We start from the raw sequence: 24,314 nt of genomic DNA on the forward strand, positions 1-24,314 counted from the left end.
GCCCTTGTTCCTACACACCTCACAGCTAGCAGGTAATGGAGTCCGGGTCTGAAACCCAGGTTCTCTGATGGTAAAACCCATGCTCTTTCCATTATAACCAGTGATGGCAAGCCACGGTCTGCAGATGGGTGTTGGTTCTGAAGGACGTTTTCTCCAGTCTGTGGTGGAACTATCTGGGTAAGGCTAGCACCCCCTCTTACAAGGCTCTGTCATGTCTTCAGAGACTTCAGCCTGTCTTTAAAGACTAGTCTTTCTTTTATCAAATGATGGCGATTGCAAGATGGCAGCTAACGAAAGTGTCATAAGTTGTCCAAGTCAAAATTTGGCCTCTGTATGTCAGTCCTCAAGCTTAAACCTTACTGGCCTGGGAAATGACAAAGCTGGGAGAAGAGGCAGTGTGCGCGTCCTCCTGGCAAGGGCTCCATTGCAGACTCCAGCACAGCCTGGGCTCACTGGGGTTTATCTGGAAAAGGGCTGGGCTGCATCCGGGGATGAAGGTGATCACACGCTTCTTCCGACCACACTTCTTTGCCGTTGAGTGGTATTGACTCTTGGACAGCTTGGCAGAACCCTGGTCATTCGAGTGATCTTTTAAAAACCACAAAGGATTAAATTTTTAAAAAAACTGGATAAACCATCTTTTTTGAAAGAGAGACAAAACTTGGACTACCATCCTGTATGACTTCTCTGTATCCGGGACAGGGAAGGCTTGAGCTCACAGGCATTTTAATTTAGCGAGACTTAGGCTGTGCCACTATGCACTTTAGAGCTTCAGGTTTTAGAGCTCGTTCCTTCTGCCCAGTGGTCTCTAACCATGGCTTTCACTTCTGTGTTCGTGCCAACAACATATCTGGGTTTGATCTCCATTTCTTTCACATTCCTGGGCAAGTGATTTTCTGTCAAATGGGACAGGGACACTTGCCTCTGAGAGTTACGGGGTGGGCAGTTCTTAGAAAACCCCCATCTTGCCCTGGCCAGTGTGGCTCAGTCGGTTGGGCATTGTCCCAGGCACCCAAAGGTTGCTGGTTGGATTCCCCATCAGGGCACATGTCCAGGTTACGGGCTTGATACCTGGTAGGGGGCATGCAGGAGGCAGCCAATTGATGTTATACTCTCACATCGATGTTTCTCTCTCTCCCTCTCTCTTCCTCTCTCTCTAAGAATAATATATATATTTCTGGCCTTTCTTTTCTTTGCTATGATGATCCCAGGTAATAGGGACAAAAGCACCTGGCAGGTAGCTGTTGGGTGGGACCTAGTGTCCTGCTTATCGGTGAACTGGAATTCAGGGTACCCTGAGTTGCTTCCTTTGTTTTTATTTTCTTGCCAATGTTTCCAGGTTCCCAGGTGTGCCTGGGGGAGGCCATTACTCCTCCTCTTAGCTGTGCCCCTCCGATGGCTTAGGGGAGGTGCCCAGCGGTCCCTAACCAGAGCCTTCCCTTCTGTTGTAGTGCCAACAACATGCCCAAGCAGGTCGAAGTGCGGATGCCCCACAGCCACCTCAGCTCGGAGGAGCCGCCCAAGCACCGGAACCTGGGGCTGCGGCTGTGCAGCAAGCTGGGGAAGAACCTGCTGCTCACTCTGACGGTGTTTGGTAGGTGGCAGGCGCCTCCCCACCGGCCCCTCTCGTCTGGCTCTCTCCTGGCTCCGTGGGGAAGCTGGTTCCTGCAGCCAGCCCTCCGAGCGCTCTGCGAAGGCCCCGTTTGCCCAGGCCTCAGTGGTGTCACCGTCCCCCTCACCTGCCCTAGCCATGTGTGTGCTCTTAGGGAGCCTAGTGGTCCTCAGGTCTCAGTATGCACAGACACTGCCCCCGAGTGTGGCGGCACACGGGTCCCCAGGGACACCTACTTGTGGAGACTTGGCTTTGGGCCACCTGGAGTGAGTCCTGGACTCTGTATCTTAACAAACCTTTTAGAGGATTCCAAAGCAGGTGGTCAGTGTACTGCATGGAGAGAAATACCCACATCAAGACAAAGGCAGCCACTAAGACGGCATCCGAAGTCTAACCTTCTCCAAACATCTCACTGACTTACGTTAATCCAGCACATTAGCTAATGAGGCCAGCGTCAGGGAGGTTTGTCTGATGCCTTGATCTGCTCCTGGTCTGTCTCAAAAGTCTTATTCCCCTGCTTCAGGCCTCACCCACGCCATAGTTGTTTTTTCATGTGTGACTGTTAATATAATTTTGACCTTAGGTTTTCAACCAGGGTTTATTGAAAATATGGTTGCAGTTTCTTGTAATGACTACCACACCATTTCCTTCCCTAACCCCTCCCTTGTTCTTCAGCTCTTGCTTGGGCAGCACACAGAAGCAATGGACAGCTCACCTCTCCACCGCCACACACAGACGCACACCCTTCATTCCATGGCTCCTGCTTTGAGTCAGTCATCTTGGGTGGGAGTTTGCCATAGCTCAGTTCACTTCATAAAAAGAAACCACAGGCCTGGTAGGGTTTTCCAGGGGTTACCCTCCACAAAAAGCACAAGTCATTCATCATAGGGCTTGAAGAAGTACAGTTTTCATCTGGAGAAGAAGCAAAGATCCGGCTTTGGGCCATGTCCCTCCCTTTGCATGCCAGGGGTTAACACGATTGCCCAAAGATCCTGGAACTTCCTCCCTCCCTCCCTCACAGCCTGTGGTGCTATGACCCGACTCGTGGTTGGCACAAGGACTGTTTATGTTGGCCGCCTATCTGGAGAGATCTGAAGCTCTTCTTGTGGAATTGCTGAATATGCAAAGCGAAAGGCTCCTGCCAGCATCTCTGCCCCAATTGTTTCCTCCCAAATGATACCTTTTTAGAGACCCTCCTTGATCTCCCATAAGATCAGTAAGTCGAACGAATATATAAGAGGCTATAGAAGTCCAGGACAAAAGTCTCACGGGGAAATTATTGGAAATTAAAGGAATTGGAAGAAAAAAGGAAACTCACATCAGCTTAGTCAATCAAATGCTCCTTTTACCAGGTATCCAGTTAAAAAAGGAAAGCAATACATTCAACCCCATGCCATGTGGCCAGGCCTGGGCTGAAAGGAGAAGCAATGTCTGGCACTTGGATTGTTTCTACTGACAATCTCTGACTCTACACGTGGATGATGGCCTCAAAAATGTTGGAGTCCAGTTGCCATGACGTATTTCCCATAAAGCCTTGAGAACGCTCTCCTTGACTCTCCCAGAGCTGCCTTTTAGAATAGCTGGAGATACAAAATATTCTCTTACTAGTCAACATCTGCTTCACTTATCCAGTGATATTTTTGTTACATGCTATTCATCATCTGATAATAGAGAAGTATTCGAGGGGGATGTCACTGAAACAAGTTCTTAAAGCTATTTATTTGACTAGAGTAAGAAACAATAATAAATCCAGATTTCCCCCCTTTCTTATAGGTGTCATCCTGGGGGCAGTAAGTGGAGGGCTTCTCCGCTTGGCGTCTCCTATCCATCCTGATGTGGTTATGTTAATAGCCTTCCCAGGGGATATACTCATGAGGATGCTAAAAATGCTCATTCTCCCTCTCATCATCTCCAGTTTAATCACAGGTAAGTCCTTCTCTGGTGCCTGGCCAAGTGGGTCCTACTCTTGCGCTGGCTTTTGGATTGACCATTGAATATCAGTTTAGTTGAAGGGATGAATGTGATCATCTATGTCATTTCACTTTAGAGCCTTTGTTTTCCTGTCTCTAAAATGGGGACCATCAACCCTAAAATAAGTTTGCCATCTATTGGTCAGTCCATCCATCTGTCCAGCAACAAATGATAAAAAGAAAACAGCCTTATGTTAAATGATGGTGTCTGTAGTGCTTTCAATTTTTAATGTATACTTTTCTCATTTTCTAGATTATAGTTTGTTCAGAAACTGATAAAGGTAATAAATAGGAAAGGAAACATTTCTTTACTATTTAACTGTGTGTAGAGGGAAGTAAGTATTAAAATAAATGAAGTACTAGATATAAAAGCTGTTTGACTTTTTCAGAAGAAAGTTACCCTTATCTATATTCATGGTCACTTGTTTTGCCTGAAAAAAATTATGAAAGAATCTTTTTCTCTCCATGGACTTAAATGGGTACTCTCCTTCTTACCAAATGATATTACTAGAACAGTATATATATTGTTATAGTTTAGAGACTAAGCGCTGAGTGAAGGGTGAGACTCTTAGCTTTGGTCTATATTTAGGTGCCAACAGGCTCGGTGGCCTTAAGAAACTCGCCCCTCTGGACTTTCCACCTTGCAAAGAAAGTGGGACTCTGGTCATTCCAAGACATTATGAGGCTAAGCCAGGCTGTTCTACAGTCTCATAGCTGGTCGAGCAGTGAGCCCCATGACTGGAAATGCTGGGATTTGGTTTCCAGAAAATCTTATCATTTCATTCAGCCCAGATTGAGTGAAGCGGTGCTTTCACCTTAAATGCCCCTTTCCAACACAGACAAAACGTTCTCCATGCCTGTTTAACAGATTGTACACTGGCCAACCTGGTGAGGAAACCTAGCTTCCATTAGCTAGAATGTAGGTCATAAGGAGAAGTGGGTCATATGTGGGTCAGCTTAATACAAAAAAGTTAACATCAATGACTTCCTCCCCGCGCCAAAAATGGGTGCACTCTCCCTGTGTTGTAAAAACAGGAACTGAAACTGAGAAGTAGAAAAACTAAAGAAACAACTGGAAAATACCCATGAAGGCTGGAATTTTTGTGACTTGCTGGGATTTCCTTCAACAATCACAGAACCACCCCCTCTTTTTGGGGTGGCTTATGCATGTGTCCTTAGATCCCTACACAAGATTGAGACTGGAAGGGGGCTATGCTACATCAGTATTCCAGGCTCCATTTCAATGACCAGTAACATAGTAAAAAATGTTGAGGCTTGACATAGGGCTACCAGCTTCTTGTTTTCCCACGTAAGGACATTAAAAGCAACAACAACAAAGAAGGCAAGTAAAAAACTAGCATGCACCAGCACCATGCCTTCGTAAAAGAAGGGATATTTTGACACCAAATCAGTGGGAAGGACATCATCTCAGAATTAAAACTTGAATTGATTCAACTTGAACTCAACATTGCAGATGGATAAAAAGTAGTCACCCACCAGTGTTTACACTCTGGACCAGAGGTCTCCAGCTCTCCCCAGTTCTGTCAAACATGTCCTTGCAAAACACAATTGCAAACTGTGGGGTTGACCCGCTAGCTAGTAGAAAGAGGTTTAACTTAGCATCGATGCATTTGAATAGTAGGAAGCCAAGTTCTAGGTATGCAGAGATGGGTAGTTAGCAGAGACATCACGGAATTAATCCTTCCGATTTCTTTCCAATCCAGGGTTGTCAGGCCTGGATGCTAAAGCCAGTGGGCGCCTGGGCACGAGAGCCATGGTGTATTACATGTCCACCACCATCATCGCCGCGGTCCTGGGCGTCATCTTGGTCTTGGCTATCCACCCAGGGAACCCCAAGCTGAAGAAGCAGCTGGGGCCTGGGAAGAAGAATGACGAAGTGTCCAGCCTGGATGCCTTTCTGGACCTCATTCGAAATCTCTTCCCGGAAAATCTTGTCCAAGCCTGTTTTCAACAGGTAACGCCAACGTTCTGATGTTCTCGCCTCTCCACAAGCCCAGTTACACCGGTGCTAACTGAGAATCTGTTTTAAGGAATCAAATCTGGAGAGCGATTTTCCTAGCACTTAATTATCTCTGTTTTAGGGGTGTGTGAGGTGATTTGAGGGTTGGATTTTTTTATTGTGGATTTTTTTTTATTTTTTGCCTTTCTTTTTTGTTCCCGTCTCTGCATCGTTCAAGGGCACATTTTAATCACCTTTGCCCACAACCCTCTAGAGTTCCCACTGGTTCTTGATCTTGGCAGAATAGCTAACCCACATGCGGTGTGTTTAAAAAATGCATATGCTTAACGGAATCAAAACCTGGGAATGGGGTATTTTTAAAACGGTGGAAGTAACACATGAGAATTGTGAAAAGTTTAAAGTGTATAGATGTAAATAAAGTAAAAGTTCAAGGCTTTACTTCCCTTCCTTAGAGCTACTCATGTTGACTTTGTGTGTGTATGTGTAGAATGCATGTGTGTATAATTTTTTTATTAATCCTCACCAATGATGTTTTTTCATTGATTTTTAGAGAGAGTGGGAAGGAGGGAGAATGGGAGAGAGATAGAGATAGAGATAGAGAGAGAGAGAGAGAGAGAGAGAGAGAGAGAGAGAGAGAGAGAGAAAGAGAAAGAGAGAGAGAGAGAGAGAGAGACATCTGTGTGAGAGAGACACATTGATTGGTTTCCTCCCCCACCCACCCCAGAGGGGGTGGGGAATGAGTCTGCAACCCAGGTACGTGCCCTTGACCAGAAATCAAATCTAAGACCCTTCGGTTCTCAGGCTGATGCTCTGTTATTGAGCCACACTGGCCAGGGCTAATGTTTAAATGTAATTCCACCCAAGAGCTACTGCATTATACATATTGTGTTGCACTTTGCTTTTTCATTTAAAAGTGTTTTAGATTATTACAGATGTTCCTTAACCGCCCCCCATAGCTCCCCTCCACCCGGTTCCCCACCACCACCCCATGCCCTTACCCCCCGCCACTGTCCTCATCCATAGGTGTAAGATTTTTTGTCCCATCTCAAAAGAAAACATCTGTTATAATCTGAATAATAAAGGTTTATTTTTTAAAAATGTAAGTGTTTTAGCATTCTCTATCTCACTCTCCTCCCCCCCCCCACCTGCTTCCTTTTGTCATGATTGCATAGTATTTCTAAAGGATAAATTCCTAGAAGCAAAAATGTCCTGCCAAAGAGTTTTCTACTTTGAATTTGCTGGGTGTTGCAAAACGGCCCTACAAAAGTTTACAGCGATGTATACTTCTACCAACTGCCAATAGGCACATCTATTTTTAAAACTGTGATTCTTAAAAACAGATGATTCTGCTGAGTGGAACCGCTGAAATAGCTGTGTGGCGCCCACTCACCAGCCTGCTGTCTGGCCCCAAGGCCAGCTCAGGTTGGAATACACTTCAGTTCCCATCAGCTCCAGTAGAAACTAAACTAGAAGCAAGAAGCTTCCTTCAGCCATTTCCAGGGGATCCCAGAAGAATAGCCTTAGAAAATAGTCACTGAGGGGAAAAGTCCATATTCCCAGCTGCCCCCAAAATGCAATTGCCAACCCCTGCTGAGCCTAAATTACTCTGGGTTGGGATCTGTCCTCTGCCTCCCAATGCCACTTTGGTGCCACTTATAACAAGGAGCCACACTAACAGGAGCCATTCCAGGCTGGGGAAGCCGGATGGGGAGCGGGTGGAAATTGGCTAAGGAAGGGGTGCTTAACTGGCGCTCTCTCTGTGTAATGTGCTGGCCCCTGAGCCAGCTGCTTAGAAGATGACGTCACTTGCTTTGAAGTCAAGCCTTGTTGCTTTAGTATCTCAGGATAGGTCTGCAGTTGGCTCCTGTGGCCCCTTTGTTCCTGGGAGCATGGCTCTGTTGGTCATGGATGCTCATGGAGTTCTCTTTTTTAAAAAAAAATAATTTTTTTTATTGATTTCAGAGAGGAAGGGAGAGGGAAAGATAGAAACATCAATGATAGAGAATCATTGATCGGCTGCCTTCTGCATACCTCCTATTGGGGATCAAGCCCGCAACCTAGGCATGTGCCCTGACCGGGAATCGAACCATGACCTTCTGGTTCATAGGTCGATGCTCAACCACTGAGCCACACGTGCTGGGCAATCCTGAATTCTGTTTTCATGCCAACATTGCCCAGACCCAGGGGCCTACACCTACCTGTTCCCCACATCACACACTCAGCCTGGGCTTCCTCCCTCCCTGAGCAAGAGCATGTGGCCAGGCTAGCAGAGAGCACCCTGCCACCCCTCGGAGAGCCCTGTGCTTTGTTCTCTCCTATTTCAGATCAATTCTCAGACAAGCATTGCCTAGCCTTGGGTCCAGCTGCAGCAGGGTTGGGCCCATAGAGTTTATCATGTAGCACATGCGGTGGAAAGAACTCAGTGGTGGTCAGGCCATCTGAGTTCAAGTTTCAGCTCTGCCAATAACTCTATGACGTCGGACAAGTCACTTGAGTTCTCCATGCTTCCTTTTCCATAGCTATTCAGGGTTCAGCCATCTGTTGCCTACTACGTGCCGGTGCTGACATTCTAGGACCCCGCACGAGTTCTATTTTAATGCTCCTGGCGGTAGTGTTTCTCTGGGCTCAGATGTGGGTTTTCACAGCACTCTGCACGCAGGGTGCCTGGCACCTTTAAAAATAGGACGGCTGCCACAGACATCGAGGAATAGCATGAGCGGTTCTTGGGAGGCCATTTGCGCAGAGATGCTTGGGGACATCGAGTAAGGCTTGGCATCACTATCTAGAAGGAGCAGATGTCTCCCCACCTCACATCTGGATCTGAAATACAAGCCAACACCCCTGCCGTGGTGGCTGCTGGCGGCTGGCACATCTGGCACCCAGATGGAGATCCCAGCAGAGCCTGGCCCTGGGCGGACCCACACGAGTTGGTCTGTGCAGACTTTGTCCCACAGGAAAGAGCGAAACAGGCAGATCACGTGGTGCTGGTCTACCTCCCGCCAAGACCCTGCCCTCTTCTTCTCGACCAGGTTCCATCATGAGGGGCTGGGAGGGTCATCCCACGGGGCCTCACAGTTATGAAGAATGTCCATGTGGGACATTTGGCCTTGTGATGAGGGATAGAGCTACAATCACCGGAATAAAAGAAGCAGACACCCCCCCACCCCCACACACACACACACACTTGAAGCTCATGTCCCATTACTAAAGCTTTCTGTCTGTAGTATGGTACCAATGCGTGTTATAAGCCCTGTAATTGTCATGTGACGAGGACAGTTGTATCCCACCAAATGTGTGCAAAAAAAAAAAAAAAAGAACTCACTCTGTTAAACACAAACATAAAATGTTCCCTCATCTTCATAACCTTGTTTTGGCATTTCCTAATTGTTTTTTAACCTGAGAACTTTAAAACACGTAAGCAGCCAGGCTTCTGGTAACCTTTTAGAGCAAACCTCATCTTTCTGTGTTTTCCTTTCACTCCGTTAGATTCAAACAGTGACGAAGAAAGTCCTGGAGGCACCTGCGTCAGAAGAGGAGAGCAACGTCACCACCTCTGTGGTCTCCCTGCTGACCGAGACGGCGACAGAGGCACCGGAGGAAATGAAGATGGTTATCAAGAAGGGTCTGGAGTTCAAGGACGGCATGAATGTCTTAGGTAGGCAACCTGGTGTTCATCTCCCTGGGGCAGGCATCTCTGCCTCAGAGACAATGGCCAGCCTCTCCTGCATCTCAGCAGCCCAGCAGCCCTCACTCCCTCCTCAGGAAACCAAGGGCTCTGCTGTCCGCTAGGTGGAGCAGGAGAGTGGTTGGAGGACCGCTGGGGCTGATAGCAGAGGGATTAGGCAGAGGGAGATGGGCAGCAGCAATACCAGGAGGGGGCATGACGAGTAGAGGTCAGGGATGGGGAAAGAGACAGGATAAACATGCATTGGACACGATCCCTGCCTTTCTGCGTGGCGTTGGCAAGTCACTTTCTCTGACGCTCCATTTCATGCAGTTACACATCCAAATCTTTCATTTCTTAAGCATTTTTGTTTGAGTTGCCCTTGTATACCAGTACTGTGCTGGGCATGGGGCATGTCCCACCCCAGCTCTCACAGTCTATAAACAAATGCAGTGCCATCAGGGACATAAAGTGTTGGTGTCAAAAGAAGTTTATCACACGGAGACTATCTTGTTTTTTAACTTTCTAGAATTCGAATGAGCCCTTTCCCCTAGCCCGGAGCCTTCTTCGCATTCCATCCTAGAGGGTCTTGGGCTCTGTAGTTGGACAGACTGGGTTTGGGTCCCTTACGGACCACTCACGGGCTGTCTGACCACAGGCAGCTGCCTCACTTCTCGAGCTTCATTGGTAAAGTGGGGATGGGATGGCATTTCCCTTGCAGATCATTATGAAGCTCAATGAGATTGTGCATGTAGAACACAATTGTACATGCCATGTGCTTCATGCATGTAAGCTACTATCATTATTAAAGGTGAGCTGAGGAACTAATTCAATAAGGAAACACCCTCCACAGAGGAGAGAGTTCCCCATAATGTGAGCGACTCCAGTTTGCTCAGTTTACTCCCCCGGGGTCCACTCCCTAGAATGGTGTCTCCAAGAAAAGAAAGAGGGACATTGGCCACAAACTGGGGGAAATGGGGAATCTGGGTGGAGGAAGTATGTTGATCCATGCAAGCAAGACTTCTAAGGATTTGAGGGAGAGTCGTTTAGGGAGAGCTCAGTGGTCCTTGCACTTGGCCATCTAGGAGACTGAATGCCCTTGTCTCTTTAGTAGGCTTGTCAGATAAAATACAGAATGCCCAGTTAAATGTGAATTTCAGATAAACAACAAATATTTTTTTAGTGTATGGCCCAAATATTACATGGGACATACTGATATTTTTAAAAAAATTTTTTGTGTGTGTGTCTTGGCCAGTGTGGCTCAGTTGGTTGAATGTTGTCCTATGCACCAGAAGGTCGTTGTATATCCCCAGTCAGGGCACATGCCTAGGTTGCTGGCTCAATCTTCAGTAGGGGGCGTGCAGGAGGCAGTGGGTCAATGTTTCTCTCTCCCTCTCCCTTCCTCTCTCTCTAAAATCAATTAATTTTTATTTATTTATTGTTTCTCTGAAATTCAAATTTTAACTAGGTATCCTGTTTGTTTATTTCAAATTTGATAACCCTACTCCTATTTATCCAGAATGGTCTGAAGAGGTAGGGGGAGAACAGGTGGGATTGTCCAGCTACTGAAAAGCAGAAATTTCAGTAGAGATTTTTTTTTTCTTTTCTTTTCCTTTTTTTTTTTTTTTTTTGGCCTGGCAGGAAGCAGGTTGGGTAAGTGTTGAGTATGTAGGAGTGAGGGTGGTGATAAGCTGATTTGGTTGCCAGGCAATGGAAGATAAATAAACACTGTTGACATCAGTGTGAGATGAAGGAGGAAGGAGAGAGGAGAGAGTGGAAGAGTCCTCTGAGAAGGAGGGTTTGCAAACTTCCTCAGCATCCACCCCTGAGTAGCTCACGTCTCCCACTGCCCAGATATCTGTGACTATTTCGGGACCTTCCCAACTACCCTTGCTTTTGCTCCCTGGTCTTGCTGGAGGAAGCTGAAGCCATGAGTAATTCCAGAGCTTTGGAGTGAATCATTCAGAAGACTTTCAAGGTCGTTTCCAGAGTCTCGCAACCTTTGACTGTACGGGGGAGTTTCAGCACAACTCACTACTCTCTCAATCCCAGTGACCGAGTCTGAGAGGGCTTTGTTCAAATGAAGCAGCACCGTGCCAGAGTGAGTGCAGTGAGTCAGTGTTTCCAGAGGGAAATCGCGAGCTGGACAGGGGTTTCAAGTGCACTTTGAGGCTCTGGAAAGCCAAGGGACGTTAGGCTGCTGAGAAACTTCCCATTTACAAATCACGGCTGAAGTAACGGTTCTTTCCATGGTTTTCCAAAGGCGGAGATGGTGAATTTCTGTGTGTTTTGTTTTTGGCTTTGGGAAGTCCCAAGGATCAATCAAGCATTGCAATAAATAAAGATAAAACCCTGGCTCTGGCCTCACACTTTTTTTTTTAAAGATTCATTTCTTTCCCAGAAAACCTCCCGAGCACTTCTGGGCTGCACACTAATCCCAACTGCTTAAATCACCTGTGGGAGAATGCGCCTTTAATCCAGTGCCTTAGGCTGCTCGGCCACGCCACGGCCCACTGATGGCTCCTTGAAACAGCTCTCTCTCGTACTCAAGGATACCTCCAGTTTCTGCTGACGCTGCAAGGGGAACTTTTTAATCCCAGTTCTTTGGGACTTTGAGAACTTGCTCATTTTCTCTTAAATTTTCCAAATGGGATTAACCAAGTAATACTAGCTGCTCTCGGCCAGAAAGTTCAGATTACTTCTCGCCATGCACCCCGCATATTCCTCTCCCTGGGCTCAAGAGAAGGGCTGGAGGATAGCCTGGATTTGATTTCATACATTGCTGCTGAGTTAGGCCACTCTCTCCTGGATCTAATTCTCATTGAGCCGTTGCCTTCATGGCCAACAACTCCCTTGTTAGTCACTTGTCAATCTTCTTGGCCAGGAGCTGAAAAGGGGAAAAGTAAATGTGGAGAATTAACAACCCCCAGTGCAAGTACTGGATTCTTTTTGCTGAAGACGGAGAGGGTCCAGTGAAGGGCAGCTGAGTCATCTGGCTTGATATGTGCTTGGTGTGGGGTGGAAAGTGGATTTGGTGACTAGGGAAAAGGTGAAATCAGAGTTTCAGAGAAAGAGTTCCTCTAAGAATCAGATTATATTACAGTTTCCCTGATATAGCTCAAGACTTTACGTATAACTGGACACCACAGGAACCTGGCTATGAGAGGGAGGGACTGGAAGTTAGGCCTGCCCAACTGGCACAGGGTAGGGGTGGGGAAGAGGGGGAAGAGAGAGGGGAGAGAGGCTGGCCCGCTGCAGGTCAGAGAGAGAAGGCAAACGGGCAGCAAGATCGTGTAGCCAAGGGGACAGCAACATTGATGTATAGTCCTTGCAAGTTGTCAGAAATGGAGCCCCACGAGGAGCAATACTGGGCCAGGAGAGGGGTGGGCACATGGTGATTGGCAATCAGAAATTCAGACAGTCCCCAGGCAGTCATGGGGATTTTTGTTAGCCATGTTGTGTACTCCATCCCAGGGCAATCTGAGTGAGGCTCCAGGCCAGACTGGCGGTGGTGAGGAGAGAAAAGCCAGGCCTTAAAGCAGGCGTCCTCAAACTATGGCCCTCGGGCCACATGTGGGTGTTTTTGCCGTTTTGTTTTTTTACTTCAAAATAAGATATGTGCAGTGTGCATAGGAATTTGCTCATAGTTTTTTTTAAACTATAGTCCGGCCCTCCAACGGTCTGAGGGACAGTGAACTGGCCCCCTGTTTAAAAAGTTTGAGGACCCCTGCCTTAAAGGAACTAAAGTATAGGGTGGGTTCCTAGCACTAAAAACTCAGGCACAGGAAATGAGGCAAAAACAAACACAGAAATAAGACCTAAGGTTGAATGTAGGAGTTGGTCGAGGCCTTACTGCAATTTGATGCCAACATTAAGAGACGGGGATGGAGCTCCTCAAATCCTCTGGTGGGGGTGTTAAGATGGTCCCTGGAGGCTGAAGTGGGGCTGGACTTAGATGTAAGCAAACTGATAAATATCAAGTGAAGGGAGAAGGGCTCAGGGGCTAGGAAGTAACAAAGTCTAAATTCTGTCTTTAAGATCCTGAAAAAAATACAATTTAAAAAAGCATTCTTATCATTTTGACCATGAAAAAAAATTATGATGAATTAATAACTAACAAATTAAACCCAACAAACTAGGTCAGTTGGGGTTTCCCAGCTGTTTTGGATTTCTCTTTGCTTTCCATTTGATTTCTCAACATTCCTCTTCCTTCTTACGTTAGGCAGTAGCTGTAGAAAAATAATGTTATGTTTAGGATTTTCCTAGAGTGAAACATACCAGCCATGCATTAATTTGGGATAACCCCGAACCAATATAGACATAACCCTGGCAGAGGCTTTATTGGCTAATTGGTCTCTGCTATTCTCATATTGGCTCCAAAGTTTGCATGCTAATCCCCAAGTCCCAACAAACCTTTTTTTCATTAATCTATGCACTAATAAAATCTGCTTACACATTAAACCATAAGTGAGGAGGAGAAAGTAGAGAGTACTTTTTAATTGGGAATGAAAATGAATTCATTCTCTTTAAGGAGCTAACACTGCGGATAGTTCAACTGGCTCAGGGACAGTGTTGAGGAAAGCCGTCATTATTGGGGGAAGGTATGACAAATGCTTTTGACATCTAACGCTTTTGTCTTTTCATGCCTCATTCACAGGGTGGGTAGCAGGCATGAGCACGTGGCTCCATACATCGGGGATGGTAAAGAACAAGCAAGAAGAAACACAGACTTTATTAATGTGTCCTTCTGTGCAATGTGATTCACCCAACAGGTCTGATAGGGTTTTTCATTGCTTTCGGCATCGCCATGGGGAAGATGGGCGAGCAAGCCAAGCTGATGGTGGAATTCTTCAGCATTTTGAATGAGATTGTAATGAAGTTAGTGATCATGATCATGTGGTGAGTGGGCTTGTTCTTCCTTCATTGTGGTGGTGGGGGTGGGGGTGAGGAGGTCTTGGGGTCCCCAGAAAATATGAGAGCCCCCCCAGCAGGAAAGAGTGGGTTGGGTGTGGACCAAGCAAAGAGCTCTCTGGAAGGATTTTGAGAAAGGGATGCAAATCTTTTTTTTTTGAAGTTTCTTCTAAAAAATGGGATGGAAAAACTAGCCCATGGGCCAAATTCTATCTGTCATTTGTTTTGTATGGCCTGCTAGTTGAGAATGGGTTTTGTGTATTTATTTTGCTTGGGGGGAAGAGGGGGAAATCAAGAGTAATAATGTTCTAAAATGCACGGACATTATATGAATTGACATTTAGTGCCATAAATAAGGTTTTAGGGGCACCAGCTACCCCTGCTTATTTGCATATTGTCTAGGGCTGCTATTGTGCTAAACGGCAGAGCTGAGTAGCTCTGACCAAGACTGTGTAGCCTGCAAAAGCTGAAATATTTACTGTTTAGCCCGTTCCATAAAGAGTTTGCTGATCCCTGTCCTGGAAGAGGAAAATACAAGAGAGAGAGAAAGAGAGATAAGCTGGAAAAACCAATCAGTAATACTGAAGCTGAGCAGTATCAGGAAATTAAAATAAGCCCAAGATACCAGGGATTTGGCATGACCCACTGCTCCAGTATCCTGGTGTCTGAAAGCAGTGCACCTTCGACCTAGTTACTCATGACACAAACAGAAGAAAAAAGAGGCAGCTCTCAGACCATGCAAGCAAAAGTGAAATCACAGAAGATATATTAGAACTGTAAGTACGCTTAGGAATCTGGCCACCTCTAGTTATACAGAAGAGAAAACTGTGGCCTAAACACACTAAATTTTGATTCTTTAACATCATGATGATGGTAATAATAAAAACTATCATTCATTGATTTTCTTTTATCATCCAAGAGCCAGGATAGGTGCTTAGTACCTATCAAATGTAATCCCAACAACCTTGCAAAGATGAATTATTATTCCCATTTTACAGAAAAATAAACTGAGGCTCACTGGGGTGAATGGACTTGCCTAAGATTATATAGCTAGGGAGAGCTGGAGTTCATCATATTGCTATAAAAATCCTTGATGGGAAAGTGTATGTGTGTGGGGGGGGGGGGCTTTCATTTGAATCATCTAAGCCAGTGGTCGGCAAACTCATTAGTCAACAGAGCCAAATATCAACAGTATAATGATTGAAATTTCTTTTGAGAGCCAAATTTTTTAAACTTAAACTTCTTCTAACGCCACTTCTTCAAAATAGACTCATCCAGGCCGTGGTATTTTGTGGAATAGCCACACTCAAGGGGCCAAAGAGCCGCATGTGGCTCGAGAGCCACAGTTTGCCGACCACTGACCTAAGCAATAACGTCTCCACTTCATTTCATGTGTGTTTGTGGCCTGTGTTCTGAAGTCTTGGGGTAGCCCAGGAGATCATGAGTGTCCACTCCTTCACCAAGGAAGCCGTGCCATCTTCTGTTGCTGGAACCTTCTAGTGGTCCCGAAGCTGACAGATTTTTACATGCATTTGTTTCAGACCTTTATGATGGTCCTGTATGCCTGACTAGAAAACAAAACAAAACAAAACAAAACTTTAGACCAAACCACATCTGTGTTCTATTGGCCACAGGAATTCTGGGTGACAAACTCCCCATCTCTTCATGTTCCAGTCCTACCCACCTTCGCCCCCAACCTCCCTCTGGTCCTCTTCCCCTTCTCTGTGGTGTTCCATGAAATTTTACCTTCTTTCTTCTTCTTTCCTTGGTCCCTGCTCCCACCTTACAAAGGCAAAAATCTATTCTTGATTTTTTAATCTCCACCGAATGGAACACACTGATGTGCCTGTAGTACTAAGTTCTTAGGAAAACTTCAGAACTGAGTGGGCTAGCTGATGACCCCAGAGTCTCAGATCGTGAAGATGGTCTTCGTGATTTCATGAACCACATTTAATACACCTGGCTTGTTCAGATCATTGTTTTACTGTGTGGTTGTCTGTTGTACTGATTCTGCCACTTCTTCGGGTAATACTAGGTTTCTGAATATTTCTTTTGTGTGAAGATTTAAAGTCACGCACAATATGATGCTGTAAAAATTTTAAAAAGTCTTTTTTTATATATATATATATTTTATTGATTTTTTACAGAGAGGAAGAGAGAGGGATAGAGAGTTAGAAACATCAATGAGAGAGAAACATCGATCAGCTGCCTCCTGCACACCCCCTACTGGGGATGTGCCCGCAACCAAGGTATATGCCCTTGACCGGAATCGAACCTGGGACCCTTGAGTCCGCAGGCCAACGCTCTATCCACTGAGCCAAACCGGTTTTGGCTAAAAAGTCTTTTCAATCCATTATGAGCTCACAGAGAGTTTAATAAATGGTGTTACATCAAGCAGAATAGAACTCTTGTTTCCTAGACCTTATGGCAGAGTGAGCATCCTTGCCCTTAAAATGCAGTTCAGATCTCTGTCTTATGATGCTAATGATGTGGGTGTTGTATGAAAATTTCTTCCTTCATCTGCACCAACGTCATTTCCACTGAGCCCTTGAAAGAAAGGGAATCTTCTAGGAAATCAGATGAGTCATGGGATAAAATGCAGCCTTTCTTCTCCCCAGGGATAGAGGGTGGTGTGGATCAAGAAGTTTCCTATTCACTGAAATCAATCAGAACTCCTAAAGATGTAGCATCATATCCCAGGAAATATAGAGCAATCGTGAGTCAGGAATAAGACCTACGGGATGACTTCTGACAGCTGTTAGTTATCTCATCTAGGCAGTCAGGAGGGTGTTACAAGATATGAGATGCCAATTCTGCACATTTCTTTCATTCTTAAGCTGCCTTGTCAGCATTTGATAACAAAGAGTGTGAAAAGGTTCTGGATAAAAGAGCCAACCACTCTTTAACTGACTCCCTCAAAGCTTAAATAGAGTTCTTGGTGTATTCTTCTCTATGTGTTAGTAAGAATAGTAATAATAGCAAATTTAACATTGAGAAGATTATGATTATTCTAATAATTATTAAATTATAGCTTAGAGTCATTAACTTCTTGCCATATGCAATTGTACTATTTCAATTACTGTATTGCACCTATTTATTACTGAGAAGGTAATAATAATTATTATTATAACCATTATTTTGAAATACATTTTTATTTATTTCAGAGAGGAAGAGAGATATTAAAACATCCATGATGACAAAATCATGGGTCAGCTGCCTCCTGCACACCCCCAACTGGGGATCTAGCCCCCAACCCGGGCATGTGCCCTGACCTGGAATCGAACTGTGACCTCCTGGTTCATAGGTCGACACTCAACCACTGAGCCACGCCGGCTGAGCTATAATCATTACTAAACCATACTAAGACTCACCAAATTCCTGAATTAGTCTTACTACTATTCCAAGTACTTTACATGCATTAACTAATTTACTTTTTACAATAATACCTAAGAAAAATAGGTACTTAGTTATCCCCATTTTCCAGATGAGAAAACTAAGCACAGAGGTTGGCTTGCTCAGTGTTGCACAGCCTAAGTGATAGGAGCGGCGTGGAAGTCGTACCTAACTCAGCTTCTGTCTGACTTCAAGCTGGATGGAATCCAGGGTCCTCTTCCTACTAGTACTACCAGCTGTGTGACTTCAGGCAAGTTAAACACACTCTAACCCCCACCTCCTGATCTGTGAAATGATGGATTATAAAATCCACATCAGAGAGTTTCTGTGAGAATTAAGTGAAATTGCGACCAATAGTTGTGGAACTTTTCCTCTGTGCTGGTATCTGTCTAAGCACTTTACTTGCACTAGTATTTTTATTGTTGTATTTTGATTCTTATTACTACCATCAATTCAATCCATAACCTTTGTTTCTCTTTGTTATGAATTCTTTAAGAAGTCTGCAAAAAATCTCTGATACTCAGAAAAGAGAGAGAAAGTGAGAGACCCTTGATTTTGGTGTGATTTTCATATCCTCATTTTTTTAAGTTCTTTCAAATATTTTTTATTCTTAAAAACTTAAACAGAAATGGAAACTCTTTACAATCTCACCATGATAGAAACATAAAATGAGAAGTGAAATCTTTGCTCACCTTCAATTATCCCTCTAAGTTAACCCACCATCCATCCATCCATCCATCTGTTCTTTCACTCCACAAATATTTCTTCAATGACAATAAGAATTTTTGGGCACTTCTGATATAATGCTAAATAAGACAGAGAAAGATTCCTACCCTCATGGAGCTTACATTCTATTGAAAGGAGAGAGGAGGAAAAATAAAAGGAAGGAAACAAAAATCTATATAGTAATCACTGATACGAAGTCAGTAGACTGGGAGCTGGGATAGAGAGTAAGGAGTGAACTCTCACAGGTGGGGTCAGGGAGGGCTGTCTGGGAAAGTGACTTTTGGTGAAGACCTGAAGACTGAGAGAGAGGCAGCGCAATAAGAATCAAGAGGAGAATTTTCCAGGGGGAACAAAAGGAAGAGAGTCAAAAGGAAGGTCTGGGGTCGTTGGAATGTGGTTGGTAAGGAGGGTGGTGGTGGAAGGTGGTGAAGTTGGAGAGGTGGGCAGCCCACAGTGCCCCACAGTCATGAGTTGAGCTTTTATGCATTTGCCAAAGGCAGCCCCCGGAGGGTTAGCAGCCTGGAGGCTCTATGAACTAATGCCGTTTCCATTCTGATGAAAAGTTCTAACCCACATGTGGTAACTCTCAGCCAAAGTCACTCCCTGGATAGTCAGACCACCTCTCCCTAAGTGGGCAAACTGGAGATTTGTGTTCCTTCCTGAGCCTGAGCACAGACAGTGCCTGGAAGTAATTGGAATGTATCTTTAACTCTTTATTGACCTTCTCCTCCAAGTCTGCGTTCTCTTGAAATCCATTCCAAACTGGCAGGCTGGCATTGCTGTTGGAAATGTGTGGGACAGAATCAGAGTGGCTTTATGGCAAGACTGAGACATTTTTTTTATTCACTGAAACCAAAACTCCTAAAGATTTAACTCTACTTACCTCCACTCCAAGTGTCTGGCCTACCATCTGTCCTGTGCCCGTAAGTCCTGAGTGAATTCAGTGGGTTAAGACCAAACAGGCCTTGAATAAACTGAAGCTTAGTAAATGGTTTCCAAAGGCTAACCAAGCAATATCTGCATTACCTCCGTTGCAGATCAGATTTTATTCCTTGGAACATTGGTTTCCAAGCATGTCAGAATTACCTTGGGGACTTGTTTAAAATGTTAATGTCTCAAGGCCAGCTCCAGGAAATTCTAACTCAGTAGGTATGTGATGGGCTTGGGGAATCCACATTGTTACCAGGCACGCCAGGTGACTCTGAAGCAGGTGTCTACGAAGGCACAGAGACACTGACTGAGCTCTGGGTAGGTGAAGTGCTGTGAATGAGTTTGTGTGTGGACTAGAGAGCAGACTCTAAGAGAGGCATCTTGGTGGGAACCTTCGGATGGCAAGGACGGAGGGACAAAGTGCACAGAGGAAAGAATGGGTGATGAAACAGTAAGGAAGAGACTCGACAGGCCAGTCCTGGATGAATTGATGACTTTGAAAACAGTGCCCAGAGCTGAAGATACAACCAATCTAAGGGCTGTGAGCTCTGTAGTCATTTCCTCCTCATTTAAAAACTGGTCCAACAATTACTGGGCATCATTTGGCTTCAGAACACTCGCTGGAGCCCTCAGCTTCTTCATGCTCGTTGGTTTATGGCTTTGATGGTTTGCTTCGGCTCAGAAGCTTCCTGGGGTGACCTTGGACCCTGGGCATGTGCCCTTTCTTTTCCATGCCGGGTCGTTTTCAATGAGATCATTCATTAATATGGAAACCCAAGAACTGAAAAGCTTCAGCTTCTGAGTAGAGGCTTCAGCTACGTGTTTTAAAACCGTGTGCAGGGAAGTAATGGCCCTAAAGTATGTCATAAAACAGACTCTTTCCTTGCCCTAATTAATGCTCATTCTAGTTCCGGAGATCAAGGTGTTGGGTCAGCTAGAGTCCTGCTTGCCGTGTTTATTTCCCCTAACACTCTACCTTCTGGCCTTGAATACACCCCATTTATAGCGGGAACTCCTGTTTCTCCCAGAGAGCTGAGTGCTCCGAGGCAACCTGTTACCTCTCTAATCCATTTGGCTCTGGTTCAGGTGTGTTCTCCAGGGGACTCTGTAGCTGGTCTTGCTTGGCAAAGAGCCTTGAAACCATTTTCTCTCCAGTCTACAAATTGTCCCCAAAGAGCGGGAAAATTGGATGGCACCCCAAACAGCCTGTGTGTGTGTGTGTGTGTGTGTGTGTGTGTGTGTGTGTGTGTGTGTGTGATACATCTTTAAAAGGTGATGAGTGCTTTGGAAAGAATTAATCTCTTGGCTTATGAAGGTAAATGCTTGCTGGCTTTATGGGAAGGTACATTTTGCTCAGTTATTTAAAATCTCAGGGAACAAGGAGCTGGCCCCCAAGATTCCCCCGCTGATCTGTGAGCTGTTGTGACCACAGGCGCAGCAGCAGCATGTAAAATGGCGGGAAAGCCAGGGCTTTAAAGACATGACCTCCTGATGCCTGCGGAAGCAGCCCTCACCCATGGTCAGCCTCCACCCCAAGGAAAGGAGAAGTGCGGTTACCGGCAGCAGCTCCTCAGGGAGGAGGGCAGTTGCTATGCTAATGTCCTAACGAATTCATTCAGTTACAACGTGCCTCTTTCAGGAGAAGGTTCCTCTTGAGAAAATATTTTGCTTATAAAAACATCCACACTTGGGTGACAGTAGCCTGTGAGATGTTTTAGAAAGCCTCAGTAACTCAGACTTGACTCAGTAAGCATGGGTGAGGAGAGGACACAGGTGTACTTAGGGAAACAGAACATATAAGGATTCCTGTGTCAGGCGTCAGAGAAGTAATGGTGCTGGCAGGGATGGGGGAAGATGGTTGACAGTGCCTACATGTGCGTGTTCACAATGTAATCCTCCCAGCAACCCCTGGAGGTTGGAGGGGTCTCTCTAAGCCTCGACTGGCACATCTGTAAAATGGGAACGAGTCACTAAGCAAGGTCATGCAGCTGGTAAGTGGCTGGATGAGCTCCATGTTTTATGTAATTGTGTATCTGACTCTCTTCTACTCCTCACAGCTTCCCTGTAGCCTGGGAAGGGCTTGCTCCAGGCACAGTTACAAAAACAAACAAACAAACAAACAAAAACAAAAACAAAAAAACACCAACCTCCCGAATCTGTCTTAGGTGCTCTCTCCCTTTTTTGGCTCCCTTATTCCAGTTGGGAGCCCCATCCCAGGATTTCATTTTCCTCAGAGACTTGCTCTCATAATTCTTAATAAGGTCACATTGTTCCCACAAACATTTTCATTTCAGTCAGACAGTGTTGCAGCCTGAGCAAGTTCAAGCTCCAACAGCCCCAAATTGGGCAAGAAAAAAGGGATGTCGCCAAACATGTGACAAATACCCTTGAAATGAGAGAGAACATGATTAGCTTACTGAAGAGTGAGGACAGCAATACATTGCTCCCAAGTGCTCTATAAAATAATAATAATAAAGATGTTAAAATAAGCTTATATAGGATACATTGGTACAGAGTGAATCGTCTGCTTATCTACAAAGAGCTACGGTTGCTCATTAAAGGGAAGTGGTTTGGCTTGGTAAGGGGGGAAAAACCCTAGTCATGCAGGTTTACAGATCTGAGATTGTTCTCCTCTTTCTACTTTCATGGTCTTGGGCTGGTTATCTAACTTGGTCCAGCCTCAATTTCCTCATTTGCCAAATAGAGATAACGATACCTATATTTTAGGATTATGGTAAGAATTAAATGAGGTGATGTGTGTGGAGGGCTCTGTTGGAGAGCCAGTGTTATCGCTAGAGTCAGTATGGAAAGGAATACTTTCAGACTTAGAAGTGATAAACCACATTTCTCTCAAGGTACTGTTTGACTCAGATGATTTTTCTCGTTCTGTGTTCCTACCTCTCTCTTTCTCCCTCTTAAGTAGATTTCCTATCTTCCAAGGCGAAAACAAAGCAAGTTTATAAACACCAGTTCATAATTTGTCAAAACTCTAATGAGCTTTCTGAGAAACTCAAAATTTGTTCCCAAGTTTCAAGGCAGGAGCTGTGGAAAGACAAGTCAAACAAGACTCACAAAGATGTAACCTCTGGTCTCTCAATGTTGAGATTGGTGCTTCCCTTAGAGATGGTAAAGCTTGTCTCCGCTATTCCTAAAAAATTGCCTGAGCAACAACGCTTGCTTTTGGATTTTTTATCAGCACGTGCCGCCAAATCCATGGGCCAGATTTCAGATGATGCAGTTAGTCTGAAGTAACATGTGGCATCTACTGAGTCTCATGGCCCCTTTTCAGCAAAACTCTGACCAAATGCAAAGTTTACATCAGGGTGCAGCAACATAGGAAGGCCCAGATGTAAGTTCTGAATCCCATAATGACTTCATCAGTGTTTTCTTTTCCTTTTCTGTGTTTCAGGTACTCCCCGCTGGGTATTGCCTGCTTAATCTGTGGGAAGATCATTGCCATCAAGGACTTAGAAGTGGTTGCTCGACAACTGGGGATGTACATGGTCACGGTGATTGTGGGCCTTATCATCCATGGGGGCATCTTTCTCCCCTTGATTTACTTTCTAGTGACCAGGAAAAACCCTTTCACCTTTTTTGCTGGCATTTTCCAAGCTTGGATCACTGCTCTGGGCACCGCTTCCAGGTAGAGAACCCAGAAATCACCTTTCTTTCTCCCTGCTCACTGTTTTACCCTCTTTGCCACTTCCTCGTTTTCAAAATCCTTCCCAACACAAAGTTCAGTGAGAACACTTTTCACATCTTAGTAAGATATTTTTTTGAAAAAGGTGAACACTTTGTATTCTGGACTCCTACTAGGAACTTCTGAGCTTTCTGATCAACATTTTTGCTGCTAGGCAAACTGTGTTGGAAACGTGACTTCACATGAAATTTACCAGATGAATGCATGCTTTCTATATGTATAAAAGCCTAAGTGACCATTACAACCGGTTGACCGGTCACTATGATGATGCACTGACCACCAGGGGGCAGATTCCCAATGCAGGAGCTGCCCCCTGGTCGTCAGTGTGCTCCCACAGCCAACCTCCCATGGTCCCTCCCCCATCCTCGGCTGGCCGGCCCCCATCGGCCCCAATCGCCGGCCAGGCTGAGGGACCCCACCCATGCACAAATTCGTGCATCGGGCCTCTAGTTAATCTATAATGCCTAACTTGCCACATGTAGCATTTAGTTATTTTAGATGTTCTTCAAAAGGGTATAACAGGGTGTTGTTCTATTTAAGAAATTCTGCCACCGGTGATTTGAAAAAAAAAAAATGCTATCACAAAATACAGTCTATTGGAGTAATTTTTTCAAAAATAGGAGAATGAACTTTTAGAGGATAAATGGTATGCTGGGTGAGAGTTTTCAAACAAACCAGAAATCAGTCCAGTCTTTGACCTTTCTGCCGCATTGATTTTGAGAAAATCAGGCTTGACATTGACTCGACATTCTCCTTCACTACCTAGTTCAGCCACCTCAGAAGCCAATGAGGACCCAGAGATACTCAGAGAAAACCATTTTTTTATATCATCTTGGACTGAATTGAACCAAAACAAACAAGCACAGATACATAAGACATGCCTGGTAATTTATTCTTCCGGTCTGCAGTCGTTGTTTGTATTTCCTTGGGTCACAAGCTAAGACTGAGGTCATGAAGCAGGTGGCAGGGAGGCTCAGCATTATCTCTGCAGCCACGTCGGCAGGCCCTTGTTGCAGAGCCCGTGACCCCGCGCTGCCAGTGAGGTGGCCGCTCCGTGACACAGGGCCACTGAGCAGGCAGCCAGGTTTTCCTTAAGTGACCTAACAGGCACATGGTGGTTACTGTCTGGGAAGCCAAAGTATATTTCCATGTTGCCAATCAGTGAGGATTCAGGACTAGCAGAATGTGGGGTTTCAGGAAAATCTGAAATCTAAATCCTGGGCTCTAGATTCTGCATCATTTTCTAAGGTGAAAGGAAACACTTCAAAATTTTCTTTTTCATTTTGGGGAACCTATACATTTCCTATGGCTATGTATCTCTATCCATAAAGATCCTCTCTCTTTGGAGAAAAAGTAAATCTTTTTTTTTCCTCCTCCAAACACAAAAACAATTACGTTGAGTTTTATTTTTGCTTTCTGGTTATGAG

At 45.1% G+C, this 24,314-nt stretch overlaps 1 protein-coding gene across 1 annotated transcript in view; it reads left to right on the forward strand.

Annotated features, from left to right (window-relative positions):
* Positions 1–1,455: 1,455 nt before the first annotated feature.
* SLC1A2 (solute carrier family 1 member 2) overlaps positions 1,456–24,314 on the forward strand; it is a 45,946-nt gene continuing 23,087 nt past the window's right edge. Inside the window, exons 1-6 of the mRNA XM_008146805.3 lie at positions 1,456–1,594; positions 3,386–3,538; positions 5,307–5,557; positions 9,050–9,218; positions 14,000–14,126; positions 22,597–22,830. Coding sequence (XP_008145027.1) covers positions 1,462–1,594; positions 3,386–3,538; positions 5,307–5,557; positions 9,050–9,218; positions 14,000–14,126; positions 22,597–22,830 — 1,067 coding nt within the window. The 5' untranslated portion in view covers positions 1,456–1,461. The remainder of the gene's footprint in view (positions 1,595–3,385; positions 3,539–5,306; positions 5,558–9,049; positions 9,219–13,999; positions 14,127–22,596; positions 22,831–24,314) is intronic.

The sequence above is a fragment of the Eptesicus fuscus genome, chromosome 13, assembly GCF_027574615.1.
Source record: "Eptesicus fuscus isolate TK198812 chromosome 13, DD_ASM_mEF_20220401, whole genome shotgun sequence".
NCBI classification, from domain to species: Eukaryota; Metazoa; Chordata; class Mammalia; order Chiroptera; family Vespertilionidae; genus Eptesicus; species Eptesicus fuscus.